General features: G+C 36.8%; 1 protein-coding gene, 1 long non-coding RNA gene and 3 gene segments (V, D, J or C); 1 reads left to right on the forward strand and 4 right to left on the reverse strand.

Moving 5' to 3' along the window:
- LOC120713955 (immunoglobulin mu heavy chain-like) overlaps window positions 1-24,199 on the reverse strand; it is a 539,092-nt gene that overhangs the window by 478,497 nt on the left and 36,396 nt on the right. The window lies entirely within an intron of this gene.
- The window catches only part of LOC120714171, a 514,712-nt gene that overhangs the window by 473,256 nt on the left and 17,257 nt on the right, over window positions 1-24,199 (forward strand). The window lies entirely within an intron of this gene.
- On the reverse strand, window positions 1,242-1,732 carry LOC120714058. The segment is given in 2 exon segments: window positions 1,242-1,561; window positions 1,646-1,732. Coding segments are annotated over 2 exon segments (363 nt in total).
- LOC120714098 lies at window positions 7,286-7,781 on the reverse strand. The segment is given in 2 exon segments: window positions 7,286-7,611; window positions 7,701-7,781. Coding segments are annotated over 2 exon segments (360 nt in total).
- Window positions 16,909-17,778, reverse strand: LOC120714033. The segment is given in 2 exon segments: window positions 16,909-17,277; window positions 17,378-17,778. Coding segments are annotated over 2 exon segments (405 nt in total).

The following is a 24,199-nucleotide window of genomic DNA, read 5'->3' on the forward strand; positions in this document are numbered from 1 at the left end:
AAGTTTATTTTGTGACTCAGAAAGAGTAATATTAAAACTAAGTAGCTGCCGCCATTGTTGGAAACAAATTGGCTGGGCCGCGCTATGAATTCTGGGATAGATTGGGTCATGAAGGATGCACCGACTCGGCTTTCAAATATGACCTGCAAAGGATGCAGTCTATTTTTTTTGAGAAAAATAGCCTTACTTACTTACTTACTTGCAAAGGTTTTGCAAGATCTTGCGAAACTTCATCTTAATTTTTTTTTTCTCCCAAGGCCCTTTGCTAGGCTCCGTATGTTTGCACTTCCAATACTGGCGCAGTGTTTTGCTGTGACCAAAAAGATTTTTTGGTCACTAATTTGCTCTTTGGATTTTGCAGGACTGAAACTGTTAAATTTGTTAATCTCACATTTCACAACTGCACCTGTAAAAACAGCTGCTATCTGCTGTCAACTCTGGAGGTGGAGCTGTTAAAGTGAGTGACTGCTACTGAGAGTAATATTTTCTGACAATAACATTAGTAATCAGCAGCAGCAGCTGTTTAAAAATGAATCTAGAATATGGCGGTGCTGTGGAGGTTTTGTACAGAGGAATAGCAGCAAGTTCTTCTTCCACTGTTTGACCTGAAGGTAAAAAGTACTGGTTGACACATGTTAAGTCAAAGCTCTGCAGAAAACTCACATCACTGACAAAGTTTGAAACCTGATTAATCTTCCCAGTCCAATCCAGAGTTTGCCCTGACCTCTTTGGTGAAGCCCCGTTTAGGTTAGTTTCTGATCTGTATTGCAGTTTAACTGGAGCGAGTCAGACATTTGAAAACATCAGATCCTTACATATTCAACAATATCAGTGTTGAGAGGGACAGAGAGTGGCATGGCTGTGGATTGCTGACTAAAGAAATAAGTTATTCTTCCTCTAATTTCCCTCGATGGGCAGACAATAGCTTCCTAAGATCAATGTCTTATATTGAACCAAGAAACACGAGATGATCAACCACTGAAAAACACTGTGGACTCACAAACTGGATTTATACATTTTGTCTTTTTCTCTGCTCTTCTTTCCCGTGTTGGACTATAGCCTGCTACATTATAAAGCTAATTATAAGCTACATTATAACTTCTGAGAGAGGGGATGTGCCCACGATTAGGTTTAATTGTATTAGTATTAGTATGGATAATGTTTTCATTATACTACAATTATGATGAAAGATACATTTGGCATAATGAGGACTGCAGGATTTTGTACAGCTGCTTAAACAACTTCAGTCACTGTGGATTTCGAGCACAGTAATAAACAGCAGAATCTTCAGTCTTCAGACTGTTCATCTGCAGATACAGCTGCTGTTTGCTGTTGTCCTTGGAGATGGTGAACCGGCCTTGAACTGACTGAGAATAGGAAGTGCTGCCATCACCCCAGTATATGTAAGCAATCCACTCCAGTCCTTTTCCAGGAGCCTGTCTGACCCAGACCAGGCTGTAGTCTCCAAAGGTATACCCAGATGCTGTACAGGTCAGTCTGTGGGATTCTCCTGGTCTTTTAACTGCTGGTTCAGATTGTGTCAAAGTCTGGCCATCAACACCTGTCAACAGAAATAAAAAAAATCATGACAAAAAAGTATTATCATAAATTAAAAAAACATAAGAGCATCGTCAAAAAGTTTCACCTGCCCAGCAGACAGTTAAAAGTAGCAGTGCTGTCCAGTAGTCCATCATGTATAACTGTTCCTGCCCACTGTGCTGTCATATTCTAAGCAGTCAGACAAATAAATGTAGAAGACTATGGAACATTTGCATTGACTCCTCCTTAAAGGCAGGAAAAAACTAATAAGTCATTAACAATTGGTTCTAACTTAAAATGAACTACTGTATTGTGAAGTTACAAAAACCTCAGTGTGAAACCAGTAGTTTTTAGTGGTTCCAAATAAAAAAAAAACATTTACACTATAAAGCTATCTGCTGTAACGTGTTTGACTTTCAGGTACGGAGTGCTGCTGAGGACATCTTTAGTTCTGACAAAACTGCTTTGAGATGATCTAACAGCTGGAAGTGATTCTTTCAAGTTCTCAACTCAAGTGTATTTATAAAGCACATAAAACAACTCATGTTAACCAACGTGCTCTGCGAAATATAAAATGGGTAAAAAACATGAGGGAATGGAAAGTAAAATACATGTTAGTAGGTGCTAAACATATAGTGGCAATAAAGCCACAAAAGAGACGGTGGGCAATTCAGACTCATATGCCAATGAAAAAAAGTTTTGTGAGCCTTGTTTTAAAAGAATCAGTGGAGGGAGTAGATTTGACAGTGAGGGGAATGCTGTTCCACCTGTATCCGTTCAAAACACTTTCCTGACTTTGGCCATACTCTGAATTTTTTCTGTTGCAGCAAACCCAGATATGATATTTTGGGGGTCTTTTCAACATTTCATTTAACTCTCCAAACTTCTGTTGGAACAAATGTATCTATTATGGTTCATATTTGTTTTTAAATCATTGTTGTTTTGATGCAATAAAGATTTTTTTCTATTAAAAAGAAAAAAAGAAACAGCATATTAAATATTTCATTCTACACTCCAATCTAATATAGGCTATTGCATCTTTAAAAATATCACAGTCATTGTGGTTTACTAAGCATCGGCTTTCACAGTCTTCTGACTGCTGCTTTACAAATTTAACATAGTGAACTACAGCTACACTCACTGTTCTCTAAAGGGAGCAGCTTGACATTGACTGCCCTCTAGTGGGGTTTTTATTTTTGCTTGTTTGTTTTGTTGTTGTTGTTTTTTTCCTGATACTTGGACAATGCATTAAGCAATTCAATTTACTGTACAAAAGTTGGGTGTTTTTTTGCTTTCTTTTTCTTTTTGCCTCATCTTTCTAAGATTAAATATTGCCAGTTTCAATAAAACCCACATAATCAGCACTGATTGTGATGGGATTTGTGTAGCTGTTAAATTAGCTCCAGTCACTGTGGCTCTCAAATAAAATCCAAAGTACAAATACAAGTACTACTACTGCTAATAATAATAATGAATAATATTGTATCATGATCACAAATAAACCAAATTGTATCCAGAGTACTTGATTTAATTTAATTTAATACTCCCTAAGGAAATTATGTCAGATAGCAAAAAGTATCAGTTGTTGTTCAGACTAACAGTTTAATGAAAGTGTGAGTTCTGTGCTATTATGCTTCTTAGAGGTGCTTCACTCTGGGATACTCCAGGCCACCCTGTTCACACAAATGAATACACTGGTCATATTTACCATTTGTGCTGATTAGGATTATAAAATAACATATTTTGATTATAAGAATATCTTGGCCAAAATAACAGTTTTTTGCTTATAATATTGAAATAGCAAAAATTTAACAAAAGGAAAAAAAAACATTCAGGTTGCTCCGTAGTCAAATTCAGATTTAATGTGGTTGTGTGTGAGAGAGTGTGTGTGTGTGTGCAAGTGTCAGTGAGAAGAATTCCATAAGAAAGCAAATAATAAAATGAACCCCCTCTTTCAAGATTACTACAGATGAAATGATAAGTTTGATGAGTGTGTTGTAGTTTTGTTTCTTTTCTTCTGGGTGGAAAAGTTGTCACAGCTGGACATGGAAACAGTCAGTTTCATTCATTTTGCAGCAGTTTACTGATAATTAAAGGTCATTTAGCTTTACCTTGCCAGCAGATAGTTGAAAGCTGAAAGAACTGAAAAAAAAGAACTTCCAGAACTTCTCAGACAAGTCCAGAAGAGACACCTTAATAGTATTAGTAACAATAACATTAGTTTTAGTAATATCCTCATTACATTAAAATTAAGATGTTAAATACATAAACTGTAATTAGAATCATGCAAAGCTGTTCAAGCAGCTTCAGGCACTGCGGCGCTCGAGCACAATAATGAACAGCAGAATTTTCCAGTTGTTCATCTGCAGACACACCTGCTGTCTGCTGTTGTCTCTGGAGATGGTAAACCGGCCTCGGGCTGACTGAGACTAATAGATGATAGCACTATCATGTCTGATTATTACAACTCAGGAACCTGTCTGACACAAATCATCTGGTAGTCACTAAATGTGAATCCAGAGGCTGTACAAGTCAGTCTGTGGGATTCTTCAGGCCTTTTAACCACTGGTTCAGACTCAGTCAAAGTCTAATCATCAAAACATATCAGATAAATTAAGAGAAAGAAAAAAAACAAAGAAAAGGGAAATAACACAGTTATAAAGTAAGTTGTATTTTTTAAGACAAAATGTAGTGGATTAGAAATGTATTTCCTTTCTGAGTAAGAACTTTGGTTCTTTATATCTAATAAAATAACTTCATTGTTGTTTTGACTGTGTTTCTGTAGAGAAAATGCAGTGGGAATCTAAAAGGAAATAAGTGGCAAGAGTTTGGCCTTGGATGATTGTGAGCTGTTCAATGAAGGGCACTCAATCTGTACAGACAAGTGAAGGCGAGAGCTGCGTTTCAGTGTCTTCATTCATCTTTCCTCAATATTTCTCCCGTTTAAGGGCACAACAAAAACCACTAAATACTAGTGAAAACCTTCATCTGCCCAGCAGGGAGTGAAAAACAACAATTCTACAGTCCATCATACCAAAATGTGACTACTGATCACATTTTGATCAGTAGTCACATTTTGTCACATTCTGTCTCTAGAGTCAAATACATAGAAGTGAAAGACGTCTGAGTTTTGCATTAGAATCAGAATCAGAATCAGAATCAGAAAGGGTTTTTATTGCCAAATGTTGAGCGGGTTTACAACATTAGGAAATTGCTGCTGTGCTTCATTACCTCCTAGTTTTACTAGTAGAAAATCACACTGTGATTAATAACATCCTTCGTTCTGTCACCTACAATAAAACACAGCACAGAAATCAAATAATAAAAAAGGTACATGATATAACACTTGAAAGTTACTTAAAATTGGACATTATTTGTACTAGCAAGTGCATTAACAAAAAAAAAACAAAAACCCAAACTTAATCTTTAATTGACAGTGAAAAATCACCGAAAGCAAAGTTTCTGTTTGTCTGCTGGAAACAAAATGTATTGCCCCAAAATGACAGCTAAGAGGAACACTGAGTTCCGCAAGAGACATTGGAGAAAAAAATTGAAGATGTACTTAACTGTACCTAACTTTTTTGCAATCACAGCTAAATTCGCAGTCTGCTCATCTAGCTGTTATCTAAAGGGTGAGACTTCACTATGACTTCCCTCCAGTGTTCCAGAAAATGGAAACATTAGTTTTCACCCTAAACAGTGATTTTAGAATTCAAACAGTTTTACATCTCTGAATTGTGTTATTTTTGTGAGCAAGAGTCAGCTCTGTTAGGGTATGAGCAGGCTGGGTTATGTGTTATTGTTTTGTCCTTTGTGTTTTGTTCCGTAAGCAGGCGTTACCAGGGTGGAGCTGCCTCAGATGAGGACCTCAACTGTTCTGGATTGCTTTCATCAGTTCAGCATTTCTTAAGAGGCAAATTCCACCACATTGTACCTCTGTGGTAACACTTGTCTCCCCAATCCATTATTTACCATCTTTATTCCAAGCTTCCTGTTAAGCTATCTGTGTGTGATCTTCAGTGCCTGTTCTCAGACGTTTCACTGCCTCAGTTGTTTGGGCGCCACTGTCATCCTGCCTGCCAGCCCCCTCCCGGTCTCCCCGTTTCAGATTTTTCCAGAGAAGTCTGTGTCATTTCTGTCTGTTTAAATACACGGCTACTGTATATAAAGACTGCATTTACTTCAAACTCGTGTTTGTGAATCCGCACCCTGGGTTCAACCTTTGGCTTCAACCTTTGGCTTCACCTTGTAAGAGCTGATAATTGGTGTAATCACTGTCACATGTAACAGCAGCAAACCACTTCAGTTCTTCCATCCAAGATTTACTGAATGTGAATCCGTTGGCCATGATTGGCGGTAGAATAGCAGCATCATATTTTGATATTTTTTCAGGAGCCAGTTCTCAAGGCCTTTTACGGGTTCTGAATCAGAGTCTGACTGTAAGCACTTTTCAATTTATAAAAGAAAAGAAAACAAATTTGCTTTAACTTGGAAACTATATCAAGACAAAAACAAGTTAAAAGCAGCATCCCTGTCTTGTACCGCATATGATTAAAATTAAGTGAAAAAAATAGAGTCGTGATATTGGCTGAAAAATAGAATACTCAACAAGCTTTGTATCTCATGCTCTCATTACAGATTCACAATTACAGCATGTGTGTGGTTGTGTGTTGCTGGTTGCTGAGTATTTGCACAGGTCCGTAAGTGGTTTGTATTACTGTAACGTGCACAGTAATAAACAGCTGTGTCCTCAGGCTGCAGATGCTGTCCTGTTATTGTAACTGTTTGAGCAGAAGTGTCTCTGCTGATGCTGAACTTGCTTTTAAAAGCATCATTTTGGTAAGTGCCCCCACTAAACCATATGTAGAAAATCCATTCCAGTGGTTTTTCTTCAACTTGTCTGATCCAATCTAAATGATTTATTTAATTATTTAGGATTTCTGTTGTATTCAGTAGCGTGAATTGACCAAAGCGTCTCACATGATGACAAAGCCAGCAGCAGTGTGAGCTACAGAGAACATGGTTGATAATGAAGTTGAACTGAACCAATGTGAGCTCTTCTGTCCTCTTATACATCACAGTTATGAAGAAATGCATTATGTCCATTTGAACAAAGGGACTGTACATCTGCAATTCAAAAATTTAATAATGAAATCGACAAACTGAATACAGATTGAAAATATGTGAATTTTCTCTACTTCTTTTTTGTATTCATAATATTCTCTGGTTTAAAATGATTTTTGTTTTCTTTTTTTTTTCATAAACTCCTTAACTCCTATAAGCAAATGCATTTTGAAAATCAATAAAGTTAAGAAGGAAAATGAAGAACTTGTGGCTCATTGGAAGCAAAACATGAAGAAATGAGAAGTATCTCAAGACCTTTGCAGAGCACTGTACTATACTGTCTACTGTACCGTACATAGATTACTGAAAATGTAATAATACTAAAATCCTGAGAAAATACCTTTAAACAGCTGGAAAATCTAATGAGGCCTGAAATGATCTCCACACATATGAACAACTGCTTATTAACTCACCACCATCTAATCACCACACCATCTGAACTGTGGGTACCTCTGATAATGAGATCGTTTACATGATGCCACTGGAGGAGACCATGGCTGAAAGTACTGTAAAGAAGCAATATGAACTTCTTGGTAGCATTAGTAAAATCCTCGTTATTCTACAATTGCCATGCAAAATAAATTAAGTACAATAATGAGGACTGCATGATTTTGTACAGCTGCTCAAACAACTTCAGTCACTGTGAGTGTCGTGCACAATAATAAACAGCAGAATCTTCAGTCCTCAGACTGTTCATCTGCAGATACAGCTGCTGTCTGCTGTTGTCTCTGGAGATGGTGAATCGTCCTTGGACTGACTGAGAGTAGTGGATGTTACCACTGTTATAATGGCTTGCAACCCACTCCAGTGCTTTTCCAGGAGCCTGTCTGACCCAGGCCATCCAGTAGTCACTGAATGTGAATCCAGAGGCTGTACAGGTCAGTGTGTGGGATTCTCCAGGCCTTTTAACCACTGGTTCAGACTCAGTCAGAGTCTGACCATCAACACCTGTCAGATGAAAAAGAAAAATAACATAGTTACAACTCAAGTTGTTATTTTTCAAGGCAAAACAACTAATTATGAGTGAAAATCTTCACCTGCCCAGCAGAGAGTTAAAAACAGCAGTCCTGTCTTGTAGTCCATCATATCAAAATATGACTCTACTGATCTGTCATTCTCGCTACTGTGAGATAAGTAGAAGTAAAAAGCATCTGAGTTTGCATTAACTCCTCCTCACTGAATAGACTGAGCAGAAATTAACATAGTCAACACTTTTAAGTGTCAAAATCACACTGAGCTCAATAACATCCTCAGTTCTGTCACCTACGAGAAAACAGCATAAAAATAGCATCAACTGTTGTTCAGACTAACAGTTTTAATGACAATCTCTAACTTCTATTATGTTACAGGTCTCCACTGGAAGAGCTTTTTAAGAAGCACAGGGATCTGACTGTATTGTCACTGTTCACACAACCTAAAGCTGCTTTGTTTGTTTTACAGTATAATTTTAAATTGGATATAAATGCAACAATAAAATAAGATAAATATTTAATATATAAATTTTAAAGTAATTGATAATTAAATACATGCACAAATACATATAGATCTATCTGTAGACAAAGGACATGATATTCTCTTGCTGTCTTGACCTTTGACCCCGAGCTCCAGGGATGTACAGGACTGCTAATCTTTGTACAGGACATTAGTTGAGAGGGTTGTATTGTTGTGTGTTGCTGCCTGTTGAGTATTTAAGCAGGTCTGTCAGTGGTTTGTATCACTGTGTGTTAACGGCGTGCACAGTAATAAACAGCTGTGTCCTCAGGCTGCAGAGTCTGTCTTGTTATTGTCACTGTTTCAGCTGAAGTGTCTCTGCTAACACTGAACTTGTTTTTTAAAGCATCATTTTTGTCAGTGCTCCCACCAGACCGTATCATAAGAATCTAGTCTATTTGTTTTGTTTCATGCCATCTAATCCAAGCTGTTGCATAGCTAGTTACAGAATAACTAGATAGCCAGAGATTGTCCAGGCTCTACGATGCTTGAGTCTGGTTGAGTAAAATCAATACTGTACACACCTGTGGAAAAAAGAAATCAACATTTTAGTCTTTACCTATTTGATTACCTAGCATTGCTACTGTGTTTATGTGGATCCAGCAGTTTTTCACAGGATCTAGCTGTTAGCAGCAGAACGCCGCTGATGTTGGAACTGAAGAGCAGTGAGCTCTTGTTTCCCCTCAATTTTGAGGAATTTCTTGATGTCTGTTTCTTAAAGGAACTTTGTATTTGAATTTCATTAAATCATTTGAATATTGCATTTTTGTTCTTGAAGTATCTTTGATGTTTTCTACCCACGCCAGCTGTAACAGCTAAATTATGTAAGTACTTAATATAAGTCAAACTGACTATTTTTGTTATTTTATTTTGAGTTTGTTCAAAACCCCAATTCTTTGATCTTTGGGCTGAAGGAAGAACAACACTCGGTGTTTAATGCTCAATCAACAATCTCTTTAATCAATACAAATCTTTATTCCATACAAACACTTTGGAAAATTCAATCGTCCGGAGGAGAGATGTGCACAGGAGGGGGACCTGCAGATCTCGAAGTGTTTGACAGTTTCACACATTCTGATTGTTAGGTTGAAATTGTTAAATTTTGCCATTATTGTACTTAAATTTGTAAGCCTTGCCTTAAACTGTAGGATCAAAGACATTCTTCTGTTTCTGTTCCCCTCCCCAGCCTGTTGAATGGTGAGGGGGGGGGCTATAGTGTAACTGTAGGCACATCCTCAACACACAAACGCACCCCCATCCACACACACACTCACTCACGTGCACAGGCATACACACACAGTGTTTTAACCTTTTTTGACCATAGGAGGGTTTTACAATGGGTGTTTGTGAAGCTGTGTGTCACACAATAAAAGGGTGCAGTGGGGTGCTGGTTCTTCCCAGTTATCTAAAATCGAGGGCAGAAGGGCTGCCCTGAGATCCTCTCCTTGCTAGCACGTGAAAACCGATCGATCGCTGTTCTGTCTTGCTTTCTTTATGGGAATAAGTCTGAACTAGTGGGCCTGCTGATGTGCAGACCCAACTCTTATAGCCTCAACCCCCCTCGAAAGTCATAAAACCTAAACATTCACATTCTTTCTCTCCCTCTCAGTGAGCTTCAGTTACAACCTTGGCTTCCTGTGCAGTATGTTTTGTTCTCCCTAATCACAGAAATAAGGCCATGATTCTACACAAACAGCATTTCTTATAAATCAGCAGTATAATGCATCATAAAACAGTGTAATATTCCATTCCTGTTTTTCTTCAAAATAAACAATCATTTAATTTTATTACATGTACTTGGGGATTTTCACAGTCCAGCATCCAACATCGAAATCCGCTGGGGCAGTCCCAGCAGCACACATTTATACACAGACATCAACAACCCTTGTCCCTCAAAACTAGGTGCCTGCGGATCCCTCTCTATCTCCTGTCTCCCTATCTCGTGTCATTGCTTGCTGCCTACTTCTTCGCACGCTATGTTCTCCTTGCTTTGGATTACCAACTTCTTATCCCACTAACGGCAGCTTTCTGTCACCTCTGCTTGTCACATACACCTCTGACCTATTCTCCCAGTTCTATGTGTGTGTGCTCTATGTGTGAATGTTTAGTAGCTTGAACTATGACCAACTTAAATGAATAATGAATATAATGTTTTACTACTATTAATACAACTAAATCCCTAGTACTGCGATAATCTACTCTCACAAGTTTCATTACATATTATTAGCATTTATTGTATCAGTGCAAACTGTACAATGACATTTTTAAGAGTGAACTGGCCCTGCAAGCATCAGTGGTCTGAAGGCTCCTCCTGTGGTGGTGTTGTGGTACAGCAGCTTAAACTCTGAAAGGTTTTTGTGCAGGTCTGCTGATGGTTTGTGTTACTGTGGCTGTCTGGCACAGTAATACACAGCTGTGTCTTCAGGCTGCAGATTCTGTCCTTTTAAAGTCACTGTGTCGCTGGAAGAGTCTAATTCAACGCTGAACTTGTTCTTCAGTGAATCTTTGACAGCTGTATCCCGACTCATCCACTCCAGTGCTTTTCCTGCAGGCTGTCTGATCCAAGCTGTGTAGTAGCTGCTCACAGAATAAGAGACCTGACAGGTGATGGTCAGACGCTGACCTGGCTGCACTAACATAGAGGCTGGCTGTGTCAGTTGCTCACACTTCACACCTGTAAAAAAATTAAAATGTTTTGTAATAAATTCACAATAGGAACAACTGCTGACTATGATCGATTTAAACAGACTTACATTCAGCTGCCAAGAGCAGTAAAAGTGCTACAGAAAACATCTTTGTTTGTGCACTCAATGTGCTGCGAACTCCACTCCACAGTCAGATGTCATGTTTTTATACATGAATAACAGGAAGTCAAAAAGTTTGCATGTAATCAAACATTTAAAGCACTGGTGTTGGAAACTGTGATACGGTGTGCATTTTAGGACATCCTCAGGTCTCAGGAAAAAAGCTGTCATGTGAAATAATTCTCTGACTATATGCGTGTGACATTTTGATTTCAGAACAGATCAGTTAACAAATAACTGCATTTGGTCACATTCTATACCCTGTACGTCAGCACATTTAAGAGTTGTTTGGTATGATATATTAAACTTCAGCATTGTTTTGTAGTACAAAGCACAGGTAGTTCAGTGCATTGCAGCTTTGAAAAACACACACAAATACAGAAAACAGATGCAGATTATGAATACATTGTAATCCAATGAAGTTGGGGCTCCCACACATTTTCATGAAAGAGAAATTAGTAGTTTTATACCAAAAGAAAACTGTAGTTCAGTTCATCTTTTATAATGCACCTTAGAATATTATTATTGTTATTATTATTGAGCCTTGGCATGTATAGACCTTTACATATACATTTATTTGGAACAATTTGAGAAAGTATTTGTTATATTTATTTTAGTGCTGTCAAATATAATAAAACATAACTAATTAATCTTACAATTTTCTGTAGTTAATCACGATTAATCGCAATTACTTGATCAATAGCCTGGTTGCAATTATATTTTTTCAACTTTATATTTAAGCTTGTAACTGACATTTATGCAATATAATAAATAAACGCAGAATAAACAGAATGAATGTATGCTTAAATTCAAAGAGAATTTGAATAGTTTTCTTCAATGTTAGCAAAGGTTCTCTCCTGTGGAATACTACATTTTAAAAAACCTATAAACCTACTAATAGGTAAGTATACACTAATCTATAATATATATTAGTGCTGTGGATTAATTTTGATTAATCATGATTAAATATCATTCATTTTTATTCTATATTAATCGTGTTTCCTTTTGCATGAGCAAACAGACTTGGAAAAAAAAGGGAAAATATAAGCACTTAACATGTTTATTTAACATCTTGAACATTCATGTTAACAAAAAACTCTGTAAACATTTATCCACTCTCTCTCTGTCACTCTTTGGGAGGCACTTCAAGTCCTTGACATGAGGAACCAAAGCTATCTAAAGTGCGTGTTCTCAACAATATAAAAGGTCTGCAGTTTGTTGCAATCCACTTGGCAATTGTGTGAGTCAGTATTTCAGAGGTAGACTTACTGAGTCCCTGATGCTCTGTGAATGGTTTGTTGCAAGCTGGGTGACGCGTTAGCCAAAGTGCTAGCAGCATCCCCAACTAACGTATGCTTCGTGTCAATGTGATATTTTAAGCTGGAAGTGCTTCGGTGAAAAGAAAATTCCTTCTTGCACAATGTGCATAACACTTTATGTCGGTCGACTGTTCCGTCTTGTTCTTTTTTTAATAATCAAATTTCCCATCGAGAGGGCCAATGTGCGTTTATCATCTCCATATTGAGTTCAGCTGCCCATCACTACCAGATCAACTGGTACATTTGCGCATCACAATGCCACAACGAAGGCTGTTCAGACTCCTCAAAAATGCAGTCAAAAAATGCGTCCTCCTTTTCCCCAGATTTGAAGGATGGGTCGGGTGTATTCTTCGTGGCCCACCATATCCCAGAATTCATAGCGCGGCCCAACCAATTCCAGTTTCCAACAATGGCAGCAACTACTTAGTTTTAATATTAGTCTAAGTACTCTATCTGGGTCACAAAATAAACTTTTAAGATATTTTCTGGGGAAAATGTAGCTGTGTAAACTTCAAATATCTGCTGCTGCTATCAAGACATGACATATTTGCAAAAGTGCTCCGACATTTTCGGAGCCGTCTGTTACCCACTCAGCTAGCTCATTAGCTAGCCGGCTGTTTTCACCGTTGCACTCCTGGCACATTGTTTTCAAACCCCCCGTAGTCTTTCGCTACTCAGGGTAAACATGATATGTAAGTTTCTTAGATAACTTAAAATTTTTATTGTTTGGGTTTTTACAGTGTTTTATTTGTTTAGAGTAAATCAGTTTGGCTGACATTAAAGTTGTAAAGTTTTCACACAGCTGAATAAACGTCAAACAGAAAACTGATTAAACAAAAGTGTGATATGATCGAGAATTTACCCAGCCTCCTGAGGACCCAGCCCACGTATACCACAAAGGCTGAGTCCTCAGGAGGATGCAGCCTATGAATTTGGACACCCCTTTGGAGTCATTCTGCACTCCAGATGCGTTAATTGCGTTACATATTTGAATCGCATTGATTTTGTGTTAACGTGTTAATTTTGGTAGTACTAATTTATTTACATATATTACTTTTCTGGGGCTGTGTGTTTCTGGATGCTGAGCATTTGGGCAGGTCTGTGATCAGGTGTCAAAGACTGTCCAGGCTGCACAAGCCTTAAATCTTGTTAGATGTGATCAATACAGTATACATCTGTGGGCACAGAAATCAACATTACACTATTCATTTGATTATTCAACATTTTTATTGCATTTAGAACTGTGCATTTTCATTGATTGATTCTGTTTATTTTTCGATATTTTCAGTGAAAGAAACATTTTATCTGTTTCATAATCACTGACAGACAAATTGTCAATGTATTTGGAATAATGGCTGCAATAACAGCCCTCCCTGCATTTGTCTGACCTACTGTCTGATCACAAATGTCTACCCAGAAGCAATCTCTTTAGTCTTCCATCTTTAAAATGAATTCAGCAGTTTTCAGCTTTCCTGTGTAAATGGTTTGAATCAACAACTAGTTCTTTAGCTTTTTAATAGCTTAATAGTTTGTGTCCATCAGCACTCAATCCCTGCTGAATTAGTGATTATACTCATCATCATAGAAGAGAGTACAGAAAAGATGAATGCAGTTGTGAAAAATGCGAATCTCAGAGCATTTGGTTTGGATTTTAGAGTTAAAAAAGTGCATTAATAACAATAAAAAAAATGGCGGAACTGCTATTCTGGAAAGAATAATGGAAGACATTTGATATATATTTTTGATTGAACAATTATTCATATTAGTATGGGATCTGAACTCAACACACATGTTGAGTAAATCTTAACTATATACTTTTCTTTAGCCACTCAAAAGAAAAAAAAAAATGATCCTAGTAGATACATGTAGCAGTGATGAGGACTGTAGGATTTTGCACAGTTGAGATCACTGAGTGTTGAGCACAATAATAAACAACAGAATATTCAGTCTTCAGACCGTTCATCTGCAGAGACAGCTGCTATCTGCTGTTGTCAAAAGACCTTGAAATAACTGAGAGTAGCAAGCAATGCCCCCATCACTGCTAATGTAATCAATCCAGAGGCTGTACAACTCAATAAAGTAAATGTCAACATAAGTGTAACCAATCTAGAAAGCTAGAAGTAGCATTGCTGTCCTACAGTTCATCTTCTTCAGTTGTGTCTCTCTCTGTCCACTAATCTTTTTTCTCACTGCAGCAGAGGGATAAATAGAGTCGTTTATGGGAGTGAGACACCATACTTTTCATTTATCTCTTTAAAACTTTTTCAAACATATTTATTTATATTTATAATTTTATCATACAATTTAGAATCAAGGATTGCTTTGATAAGCATAAAAGGATATGAAATGTCATATTGTAAAGAATATATTTGCTAATGATGTTAAATAGATACAGTTAGGTCCATAAATATTTGGACAGAGAAAAAGGTTTTGTTTTTGGGTTGCACATTAACACAATCAATTTTAAACAAAACAGCTCAGATGTGGTTGAAGTACAGACTGAAATCTTTAATTCTTTGGGTTGAACAAAAAGACTGCATAAAAATGTGAGGAACTAAAGCATTTTAAACACTATCCCTTCATTTCAGGGGTTCAAAAGGAATTGGACAAATACAATTACTTGAAAATAAAACTTTCATTTCTAATACTTTCTGAAAACATTTTGCTGGCAAAGACTCCTGGGTTCCTTTTCTGTATAATTTATGTCACTGTCCGTCTGTACTATGAAACGTCGCCCAATCAGTTTGACTGCATTTAGCTGGATTTGTGTAGACAGTATGTCTCTGAAAACCTCAAAATTCAATTAACTTCTTCTGTCCTGTGTCTACATCACACAACACTAGTGTCCAAGTGACACTGGCAGCCATGCACGTCTAAGCCATCACACTGCCTCCAAAGTGTTTTACAGATGATGTGTTATGCTTTGGATCATGAGCTGTCCCATCTCTTCTCCATACTTTTTTTCTTGCCATCATTCTGGTAGAAGTTGATCTTGGTTTCATCTGTCTGAAGAATGTTTTTCCAGATCTGAGCCGCAAAAATGTTTTAAATGTTTCTTTTTTTAACCAAGATTAGTCTAGATTTTTTTAGCCAAATGTAGATCACTAAATGTTTTTTACTTCTATTGTTTCTATTTAGAACTAATTATCATAAGAGAAACATATTCAACCACTTTAAGTCTACAAATGAATATTGCACTATATATATTAAATTATGCTATAAAAACCTCCCTGAAAACAAACTGAGAAACAAACATGTTTGATTTAGACTCTTTGGAAAAATAAGATAACCACATGGATTTCTGTTAAAGTCGGTTTCTTATTACTCTAAAGATGAGCTGAGAGTGGTCCCCTGGTGACATCATCCTACAAATGTTTAAACGCTGCAGAGAGTTTGTTCAGGTCTGCTGATGGTTTGTGTTAATGTGACTCTCTGGCACAGTAATATACAGCAGTGTCTTCATGCTACACATTCTGTCCATTAAAAGCAACTGTGCCTTTTCCTGTTTGATCTCTCCTCCTCGCTAACTCATACAAATCATAACATTATTTCCTTTGCGTGTCCAGCCTTACATACAACTCAATTTCGGCCTTTTTCCTCTTCATTTGCCTCTTTCTGTGCTGCATCTTTTTTGCTAATCTCGTCCTTTAAATAGTTTTCTGTACTTCCCCAATTCCATCACTGAGTCTACTTGTCATCTTTCCTCTGTCCAGAGTATACATCAGAAATCTTATTGGCCTTTCACCTCAACACTACAGCTGTACTTTCCAAATTATCTGGTAATTTTGAAATTCAAGCAGGAAAAGATATAAAGCAGGTTTAAAGGTCATCCTTGAACTCTGTGCAACATTCTTCTGTATTCAACTTCCATTTAATCCTTAGCTTTACCTTTACTTGCTTCCTCTTCCTGATTACCAAAGACTACCATACAATATAAGCCACATTTTCTCACGTCTCTCTCTACCGTATGCATAGCATCCGCCTGTGTGCATATCCTGTCATATAGGTCCCTCTTTGTTGCTCCATCTTCTTAAAGTGTTCACCACAGCCATTTCCATGCTTTTGGCAAGATCCACTACCATCTATTTTTCTGCATTTTTCTCTTTAGCAACATGCCTATCCAACACCTCATCACCTTGAAGTCTGCTCCAATCACCACTCTCTCTCTCTCTCCGCTAGGAACACTATCTACCACTTCATCCATGCTATTCTCTCCATCTGACAGCTTCCTACCTTTACCAGTCATAGTCCCTACATTTAAAATACCTCCTCTCCTGCCTTTCTTTTTCTCTTGCTGCCTCCTAAAATGCTTCACCCGTCTTCTCTCTTCTCTTCGGCCAACAGCACTGTTTCCACTGGAACCACTGGTAGACCAATAGCATCAAAAGCAGTTGTTGCTTAAACAACCATTGTTCAAACAATTTTACAAAAATCTTAATAAGCGCTATGGTTCAGCTGCTATTTTTTGCAAGCAAAATATTAATTAATAAATTAAAAAATGTAGGAAAATTAAAAAAGAAAAAGAAAAATATTTGCTCATTACCATTAATATGTTACAAACGTAATCAGTTGATGTGTGATTAATGAATAAAAGCAAATATGGATACATAAAGTTTGTTTACAAGTGAAGAGAAAACTGAGCAGTCATTGAGGTTTTTGTGCAGGTGTTACTCTGTCCTCAGTCACTGTGCTTTCTCGGGCACAGAAGTAAACAGCAGAATCTTCTGCTGTCAGACTCTTGATCTCGAGATACTGTCTGCTGCTGGAGTCTTCTTCAGTTATGATGAAACGACTTTGAAAAGAATTGCCATAGGAGGCAGAGTTTCTTCCTGTGTTCATCCACCCAATCCACTCCAGAGCTCTGCCCGGCCTCTGTTGTATCCAGTGAATATTGTAGCTTGTTAAGCTATAACCAGATATGATACATGACATCTTCACTCTCTCTCCAGGTCTCTTCACCTCAGAAGGAGACTGCTCCAGTTTGATCTCACTCCAAACTCCTGTTAACAAAAAAAAAAAAAAAAAGGGAGGAGAGAGAGAGAGTTACTATGAGACTTTTTCATTCAGTAGTTTTAAAGAATTTTTATTTTTATTTTTTACCCTGAAGCCAAACTATAAGGACAAAGGTCCAGGAAAATATATAGTCCATATTTTCACAATCACAGTAACACAGATGTAACACAGTAAAGGAAGGCTGGTGATGGTGTGTTTATAAGGGAGGGAACTTTGCATAGACCTCCCTCTGCAGATTTAACATGGGAGAAATTTGGTATTCAAAATCTAAGTGGAGTTTTTCAGTTTTTTGGGTATAGCAGGTAAGAGATAAGAAGTGGCAAGTTCATAAATAGTCTACTTTTGCATGTATATCATGCCTTTTAATATAGGCATAAAAAATCTATAGCAACATACAAACAAATAAATACTAGTAGTAACTAGTACTGTACTGTGAAAGAAATGTAGACATACAAACAGATTTGTTTTCAAATTAACAATTTATTTGAATTGTTCATTAATTATTACAGACTCCATGATCCATCCAAAAAGGTAAATCTCGTTCAAATAATTAACAACAAACAAAACAATTAAAGAAAAAAATGAATAAACAAGTGATTGGTGAGCCATTTTCCTAGTGGAATAAGCTGATTCAAATCAAGCCAGCAAAATATCTCAACCAGCATGACAGAGACTTCATTTTTTTTCCTTTAACTTCTTTTAATTTTTGCAGTATAATCGCTGCAAGGTCATCCTTTAACCAGCCATAATTATTTATCACCATTTATTATTAATCTGCCAATCTTTAAATGACATCTAGTAATAATGTGCAGGCAAATTAAATGGGGATTTAAATTTGCATTTTACCTGACTGATATTTCAGAGTGCTAAAAATGAACAGCCAGAAAGAGCTAATAAGAAACATATATGCTGGATTTGAATTTAAGTTTTTTAATCCGTGAATGTTTGATCCAATTTTGACTGAATAATATTTGTAACACATGCATTATTTTATTCTGCTACTTCACACACAAAATAACTTGTGTGATATATCATAAGGCAGCAGATTGCTCTGTTGCCTTATGATATATTAATCATTGTGTTTTGGGGTTAGACTTGCTGGGTAATGTTGAACATTTTTCAATGTATTTCAAACTTTAATTAAAACAACAAACAGCAAATAAGGATAAACAACATAATTCTTCCTTGGGATCGCTGACAAAATGAAAACTGAGCAGTGCACTTACTGTGTCTCTTGAGCACAGTAATAAACAGCAGAATCTTCAGTTTTCAGTCTGTCCATCTGCAGATAAACCTGCTGTTTGCTACTTCTCTGGAGATGGTAAACCTTCCTTGAACTGACTGAGAGTAGCTTGTAACTTCGATGTAAGCAACCATCTCAAGTCCATTTCCAGGAGCCTGTGTGACCCAGGCCATCCAGTAGCTGCTGAATGTGAATCCAGAACAACTACAGGTCAGTCTGTGACTCTCCAGGCCTTTTAATCACTGATTTAGATTGTGTCAGAGTCTGACCTTTAACTCCTGTCAAAGCAAAACAAAACAAACAAATAAAAGGACAAAAAGAAGAAGATGAAGAAAATAATCTCTAATCAAGTTTTGATTACAAATTTGACAAAACATTAGTGAAACTCTTCACCTGCCCAGATTATGATAGAAAGCAGCAGCCCTGTTCTTGCATCCATTACATCAAGCTGTGTGACGATTCCACTCTGTCATCCTCACTGCAGTCATACTGTATAAATAGTTATAACACATCCAAGTTTTGCACTGACTTTGCACCTTGACATGTAACACCTTTTTTTTAAGATCAACCCCTGGGGTCTCCAGTGCATAACCAATCAAAACCCCTGATTCATTATTGTTATCACATCTGATATACAAACAGCATGATATCTGCATTTTTATTGCATCTTTGTTTCACAAATAGCATTTTTTGATTACTAAAATGTTTTTGTGTTATAATCAAAATATACTTTATTGTCACTATGTTGAGTATTACAACTACCTTTAGTGGTGAAGTATATGTGTGTACAAACACGATGTTGATGGGGAAATGTGTTACTGATGTGACAACAGCATCAACACAATTAAAAAAATGCAATACTGTCAAGCACTGCATTTGAGTTTTCAATAAAAACATGTTATTTTTTTTCCAAATGTATAATTTTTCAATGTATAATTGAAAGATTATACACAGATAGTGTGTGACATGCCTTGTCACACACTATCTGTGTTAGCTGTGAAAGTGTTTTTCTCTTAAAAGCAAATATAAACATACATCTTCAGAAGAGGTTTATTTGAAGCAAATGTTCTCAGTCTTGTATCACAAGTACTTGATGGCACTGCTAATTACACCAAAGAATGTACCATGTGTAGTGTGACTTGAGTGTACTATGCAATAGCTCATAGTTCATGTGTTACATCTTAAAAAGATGAACATCCTGTGTGACAATTGTTCAAGTGACAGATGGACAGAGATACTACAGGTACATCCAAAGTAACTAAAAAGAATCAAGCTGCCAACATCAGCAGCAGCAGAGTTGCACTTAGTTTGCATAGAGAAGAAGCATGAAGAGGAAGAAAGTGAAGCACATGGAAAGAAGACAAACCACAAATGGGACAAAGTTTCAAAAGAATAGAAAAGAATGCATTGACATGGATGGTATATACAAAAAAATAAAAAATTAAAAGGAGAACAGACAGTTAAAAAAAACTGTAACCATTAAAAAAAGAAAAACCAAAGACATGAAATACGACAAACATATGTTCAGTTGTAACCATTTTTAAATACATTTTGAACCAAAAATAATAAAAGGTGCACATTAAAATAAATTAAGCATAAGATAAAATATAACAGGATTGGATAAAACACTGTCAAAATAATGTTAAGGTAAAATTTATTTTAACATGCATATATGGTCTGCACCAAGCTAGAGTGGACTACTGAATGATTTTGTACAGCTGCTAAAACAACCCCAGTCAGCGTGCCTCTCGAGCACAATAATAAACAGCAGAATCTTCAGTCTTCAGACTGTTCATCTGCAGATACAGCTGCTCTCTGCTGTTGTCTCTGGAGATGGTGAACCGACCTTGAACTGACTGAGAGTACCAAGTGCTGCCCCCACTGCTGCTAATTCTTGCGATCCACTCCAGTCCTTTTCCAGGAGCCTGTCTGACCCAGGCCATGTAGTAGCTGCTGAATGTGAATCCAGAGGCTGTACAGGTCAGTCTGTGAGATTCTCCAGGCCTTTTAACTGCTGGATCAGACTCAGTCAGAGTCTGACCATCAACACCTGTGAAAACACAAAAGAAAATAAATGATATACCATATCTTAACAAAGTTTTATAAAACAGATGTCAGTTGATGTTTTCACCTGCCAGGCAAACAGTTAAAAGCAGAAGCCCTGTCCTGTAATATATTATGTAAGTTGTTTGTCATCTGTTCACTCTCATCCACTTTTCAGTCTCATAAGTAGAGGTAGAAGATTTGAGTTTTGCATTTGATTTTTGACTCCTCCTCACAAACTTGGTTTATTTTCCCTTTCCCTTTGGGAAAGATGAACCAGAGCCTCCGGGCTCGGTCCGTTAGACCGCTTAATAACTTCATTCACAAACTTCATTCCTCCCTCTGCCCCCTGGACCGTAACACGCTCTCTCATACAAGTTACTATCATATCTTTAATTGTCTATGAAACTGCAACATTTGCACCACATAATTGCTGCTGTTGGTCACTGCACTATTGTCAATGTACAACGCACGAGATGCTCTCTTTTTGTTTAATTGGAAATTTCTATCTTGCACGACTGCACTATGTACATAGGTTTGACTTTCATATATTTCCCTGCAGTGTCCTTTATCTTTCTTAATTCTTCCTAAGAATAATGTGAGAGAGAAACAGTATTTCAATTCTCCTGTGTGTGCTGTACATGTAGCAAATTAAAAATATAATTATTTGAATACTGAATGTTGAATTAGATGAGTTATGCTTGGGACACAATTATTAGCTTTAATAGTCAAAATTGAAATTAGGATAATGAGACAATATTGAAACAAAACTGTATTTAAATGCTGAACTGTTTGCAACACCAGGAAACTGTCTGTATATTTAAGAGAAGTTCACTCTTATATTGACAAGACTTTTCTTCCGACCTTTTTCCTACTAATAAATCTTTTACTTACTTTTAAAGTTTTAAATAATACGGCGCCTAGTTATTTAAACAAACTCCTCAACATGTATGACCCCAAAAGAGCACTGAGATCATCTATAGCCAGATGCTCTTAGCACAACCAAGTTCCCAGTTGAAGTATAGAGGAGATCTGAAATAATCTGCCAGAGGAGATTCATACTTCAGTCTATTCAGTCTTTTAATTCTCATCTTAAAACTCATTATTTACTTTGACTTTTAATTCGAGTTCAGTATGTGTACCATCAGGCCTGTTTTATGTTTTTTATTGTTAATTCACTTTCTTCTTATTTATCTGTATTTGTTTTAAATTTATCTATATTTGTTTCTCTATTGTTTTCTCTTGTTTTTAACCGATTGTGAAGCACTTTGGTTGTATCTGTTGTTTTTAAATGTGCTATACAAATACATTTTGAATTTGAAATCTTTCTAAAATGTATTACTGATGTGGCATAAAATGTTGTCGTTAAAGACGTTCACACTAAAACAGAGTCTTTTAAAAGACTGTGTTAGAGTGTTTGAGATTTGGGACACATTAGTGTTTGTACTTCTGCATGAAGCAAAAATTGTAGACCTTCTTTGGGCGGATTCAGTCTGATGAGAAAACTGACTTCAAGTTATTCTGTCACTATTCACTGAGTTATACTGTTGCTTAAAGGTCCTTACAATATAGGGCTCCAAGGCTTTTGGTGATCACCCTGTGACATGAACTGAACGCATTAAAGAAGTACAGGCAGACTTTAAAAATAATTTCGTGGGTGAAAATAAGGGATTACACTCTTTGTGGTAAATAAATATATATTTGTGACAGTGACACTAATGATAATCAAAGGTTCTCATGAAATTCCACATGAAATGAATGTGGACGCTTTGAGTGGTGATGCACTACCCCAAACCACAATTTTGTAAAATATATAAAAGGTAAGTTAAAAATGTCAGGGACACGATATCAAAAACATGTTTTTTGAGGAATAGCTGGAACATGAAATGATAACAACTTTATATTTATCAGATATTGCAAGAAACCAACCTCACTGGGTCATTTTTAACCTGTTTATGCATCTAAGGGTTTCTTTTAGATCACTTTATACCTCCATCGCTAGTTATGACCTGAGGTCCTTACCCAAGGCTCTTCTGGTCATCCCACAATCATGACTGAGAACAAAGGCTGATCAGTTTTTTCTTTTTTCTTTTTTTTTCTCTCAGGACACCGACTCTTTGGAATATTCTCCCCGAAGAGACCAGATCAGTTAGCTCACGTTCATCTTTTGAATCCCTGTTAAAGACATATTTTTATAAGCAGGTTTTCCTGTGACTCCATTTAATTATTTCTATGTTATTATTTCTGTTTCTATGTCAGCCTACATAACTGTTTAACCACTGTATCTCAATCATTTTTATTATTTATTTGTTTGCTTTTAATTTATCTTTTTTCCTTCTCTATTCTCTATTATTCTTGTTTTTCTCTTTCTGCAGCCAGTATTCCCATGCCTAATGCTGTTTCAATTGTGTTTCCTCTTAAATACAGTAGGAGCGTCTCTGGAACTCTCCTGGGGGGTGAACACCATACTATCAAAACATATTCCCAAATTTAGTGTCTTGTGTTTATCTTATCAATGTCAGGACTGATGTGGAGCAACAACAAAGTACAAAGTAGCTAACATTATGATATCTCATTGGCATTACTGTATTAAGTAAGGGGCGATTATTTTAAAAGGATTGAAGCAAAGATCCAATGTAGCAGAAATGGTGTGAAACAGAACCTGTTGAGTCTATTTGCTAATCATAGTAAAGATGAAGCAGATGGAGACTTGAATAAGGCTCTTTGTATGAGTTTAAGACGTGGAGGCAAAGAGTCACAAAAAAGGCAGAATGACAGAATACATTGAGTTTAAAGTAAAATTAATGAAGACATATTCACATGCAAAGGGCAATGAAGAAAATTAATGGACCAGAGTAATGGCAATATAATTGAGTTTGACTGAGTGGGAAACCTGCAGTGATGACAAGAAGTGACTACTAGCCCAGACACCTGGGAATGCAGGCCAGAAAGTAAACTGAGACCTTTGTTGTGAGGTTAATAGAAATATTATTTTTATGCAAAATGTTTAATATTAGTATTACTATTTCCACATTATTATTTCAACCCACATTTTTCCATTCAGACTGCCTCTCCCTTTAAAAGTGGTCTGAGGGCGCCTCCTCTGGTGGATTTACACGTTGAGGATCTGACAGGTTTTTGTACAGAGCTGCTGGTTGTTTGTGTTAATGTGGGTCGCAGGCACAGTAATACACAGCTGTGTCTTCAGGCTGCAAATTCTGTCCAGTTAAAGTCACTGTTTTACTGGAAGAGTCTATGGAAATACTGAACTTGCTTTTAAGTGAATCTTTGTAGTATGTTGTAGATCCAGTTGCTGCCATTCCAACCCACTCCAGTCCTTTCCCTGCAGGCTGTCTGATCCAAGCTGTGTACCAGCTGCTAACAGAATAAGAGACCTGACAGGTGATGGTCAGACGTTGACCTGGCTGCAGAGTCAGAGAGGCTGGCTGTGTCAGCTGTTCACACTTCACACCTGTTAAAAAAGGATTTATGTTTTGTGAGAAATTACAGGTTATATCATAAAACAGATACTGTTGAATGTTATCAAAAGAGACTCACATGAAGTGGCTAAGAGCAGTAAGAGAGCTGCAAAAAACATGTTTTTTGATGAACGTGTCATGATG

The sequence above is a fragment of the Simochromis diagramma genome, unplaced genomic scaffold, assembly GCF_900408965.1.
Source record: "Simochromis diagramma unplaced genomic scaffold, fSimDia1.1 OVJJ01000321.1, whole genome shotgun sequence".
Taxonomy (NCBI): domain Eukaryota; kingdom Metazoa; phylum Chordata; class Actinopteri; order Cichliformes; family Cichlidae; genus Simochromis; species Simochromis diagramma.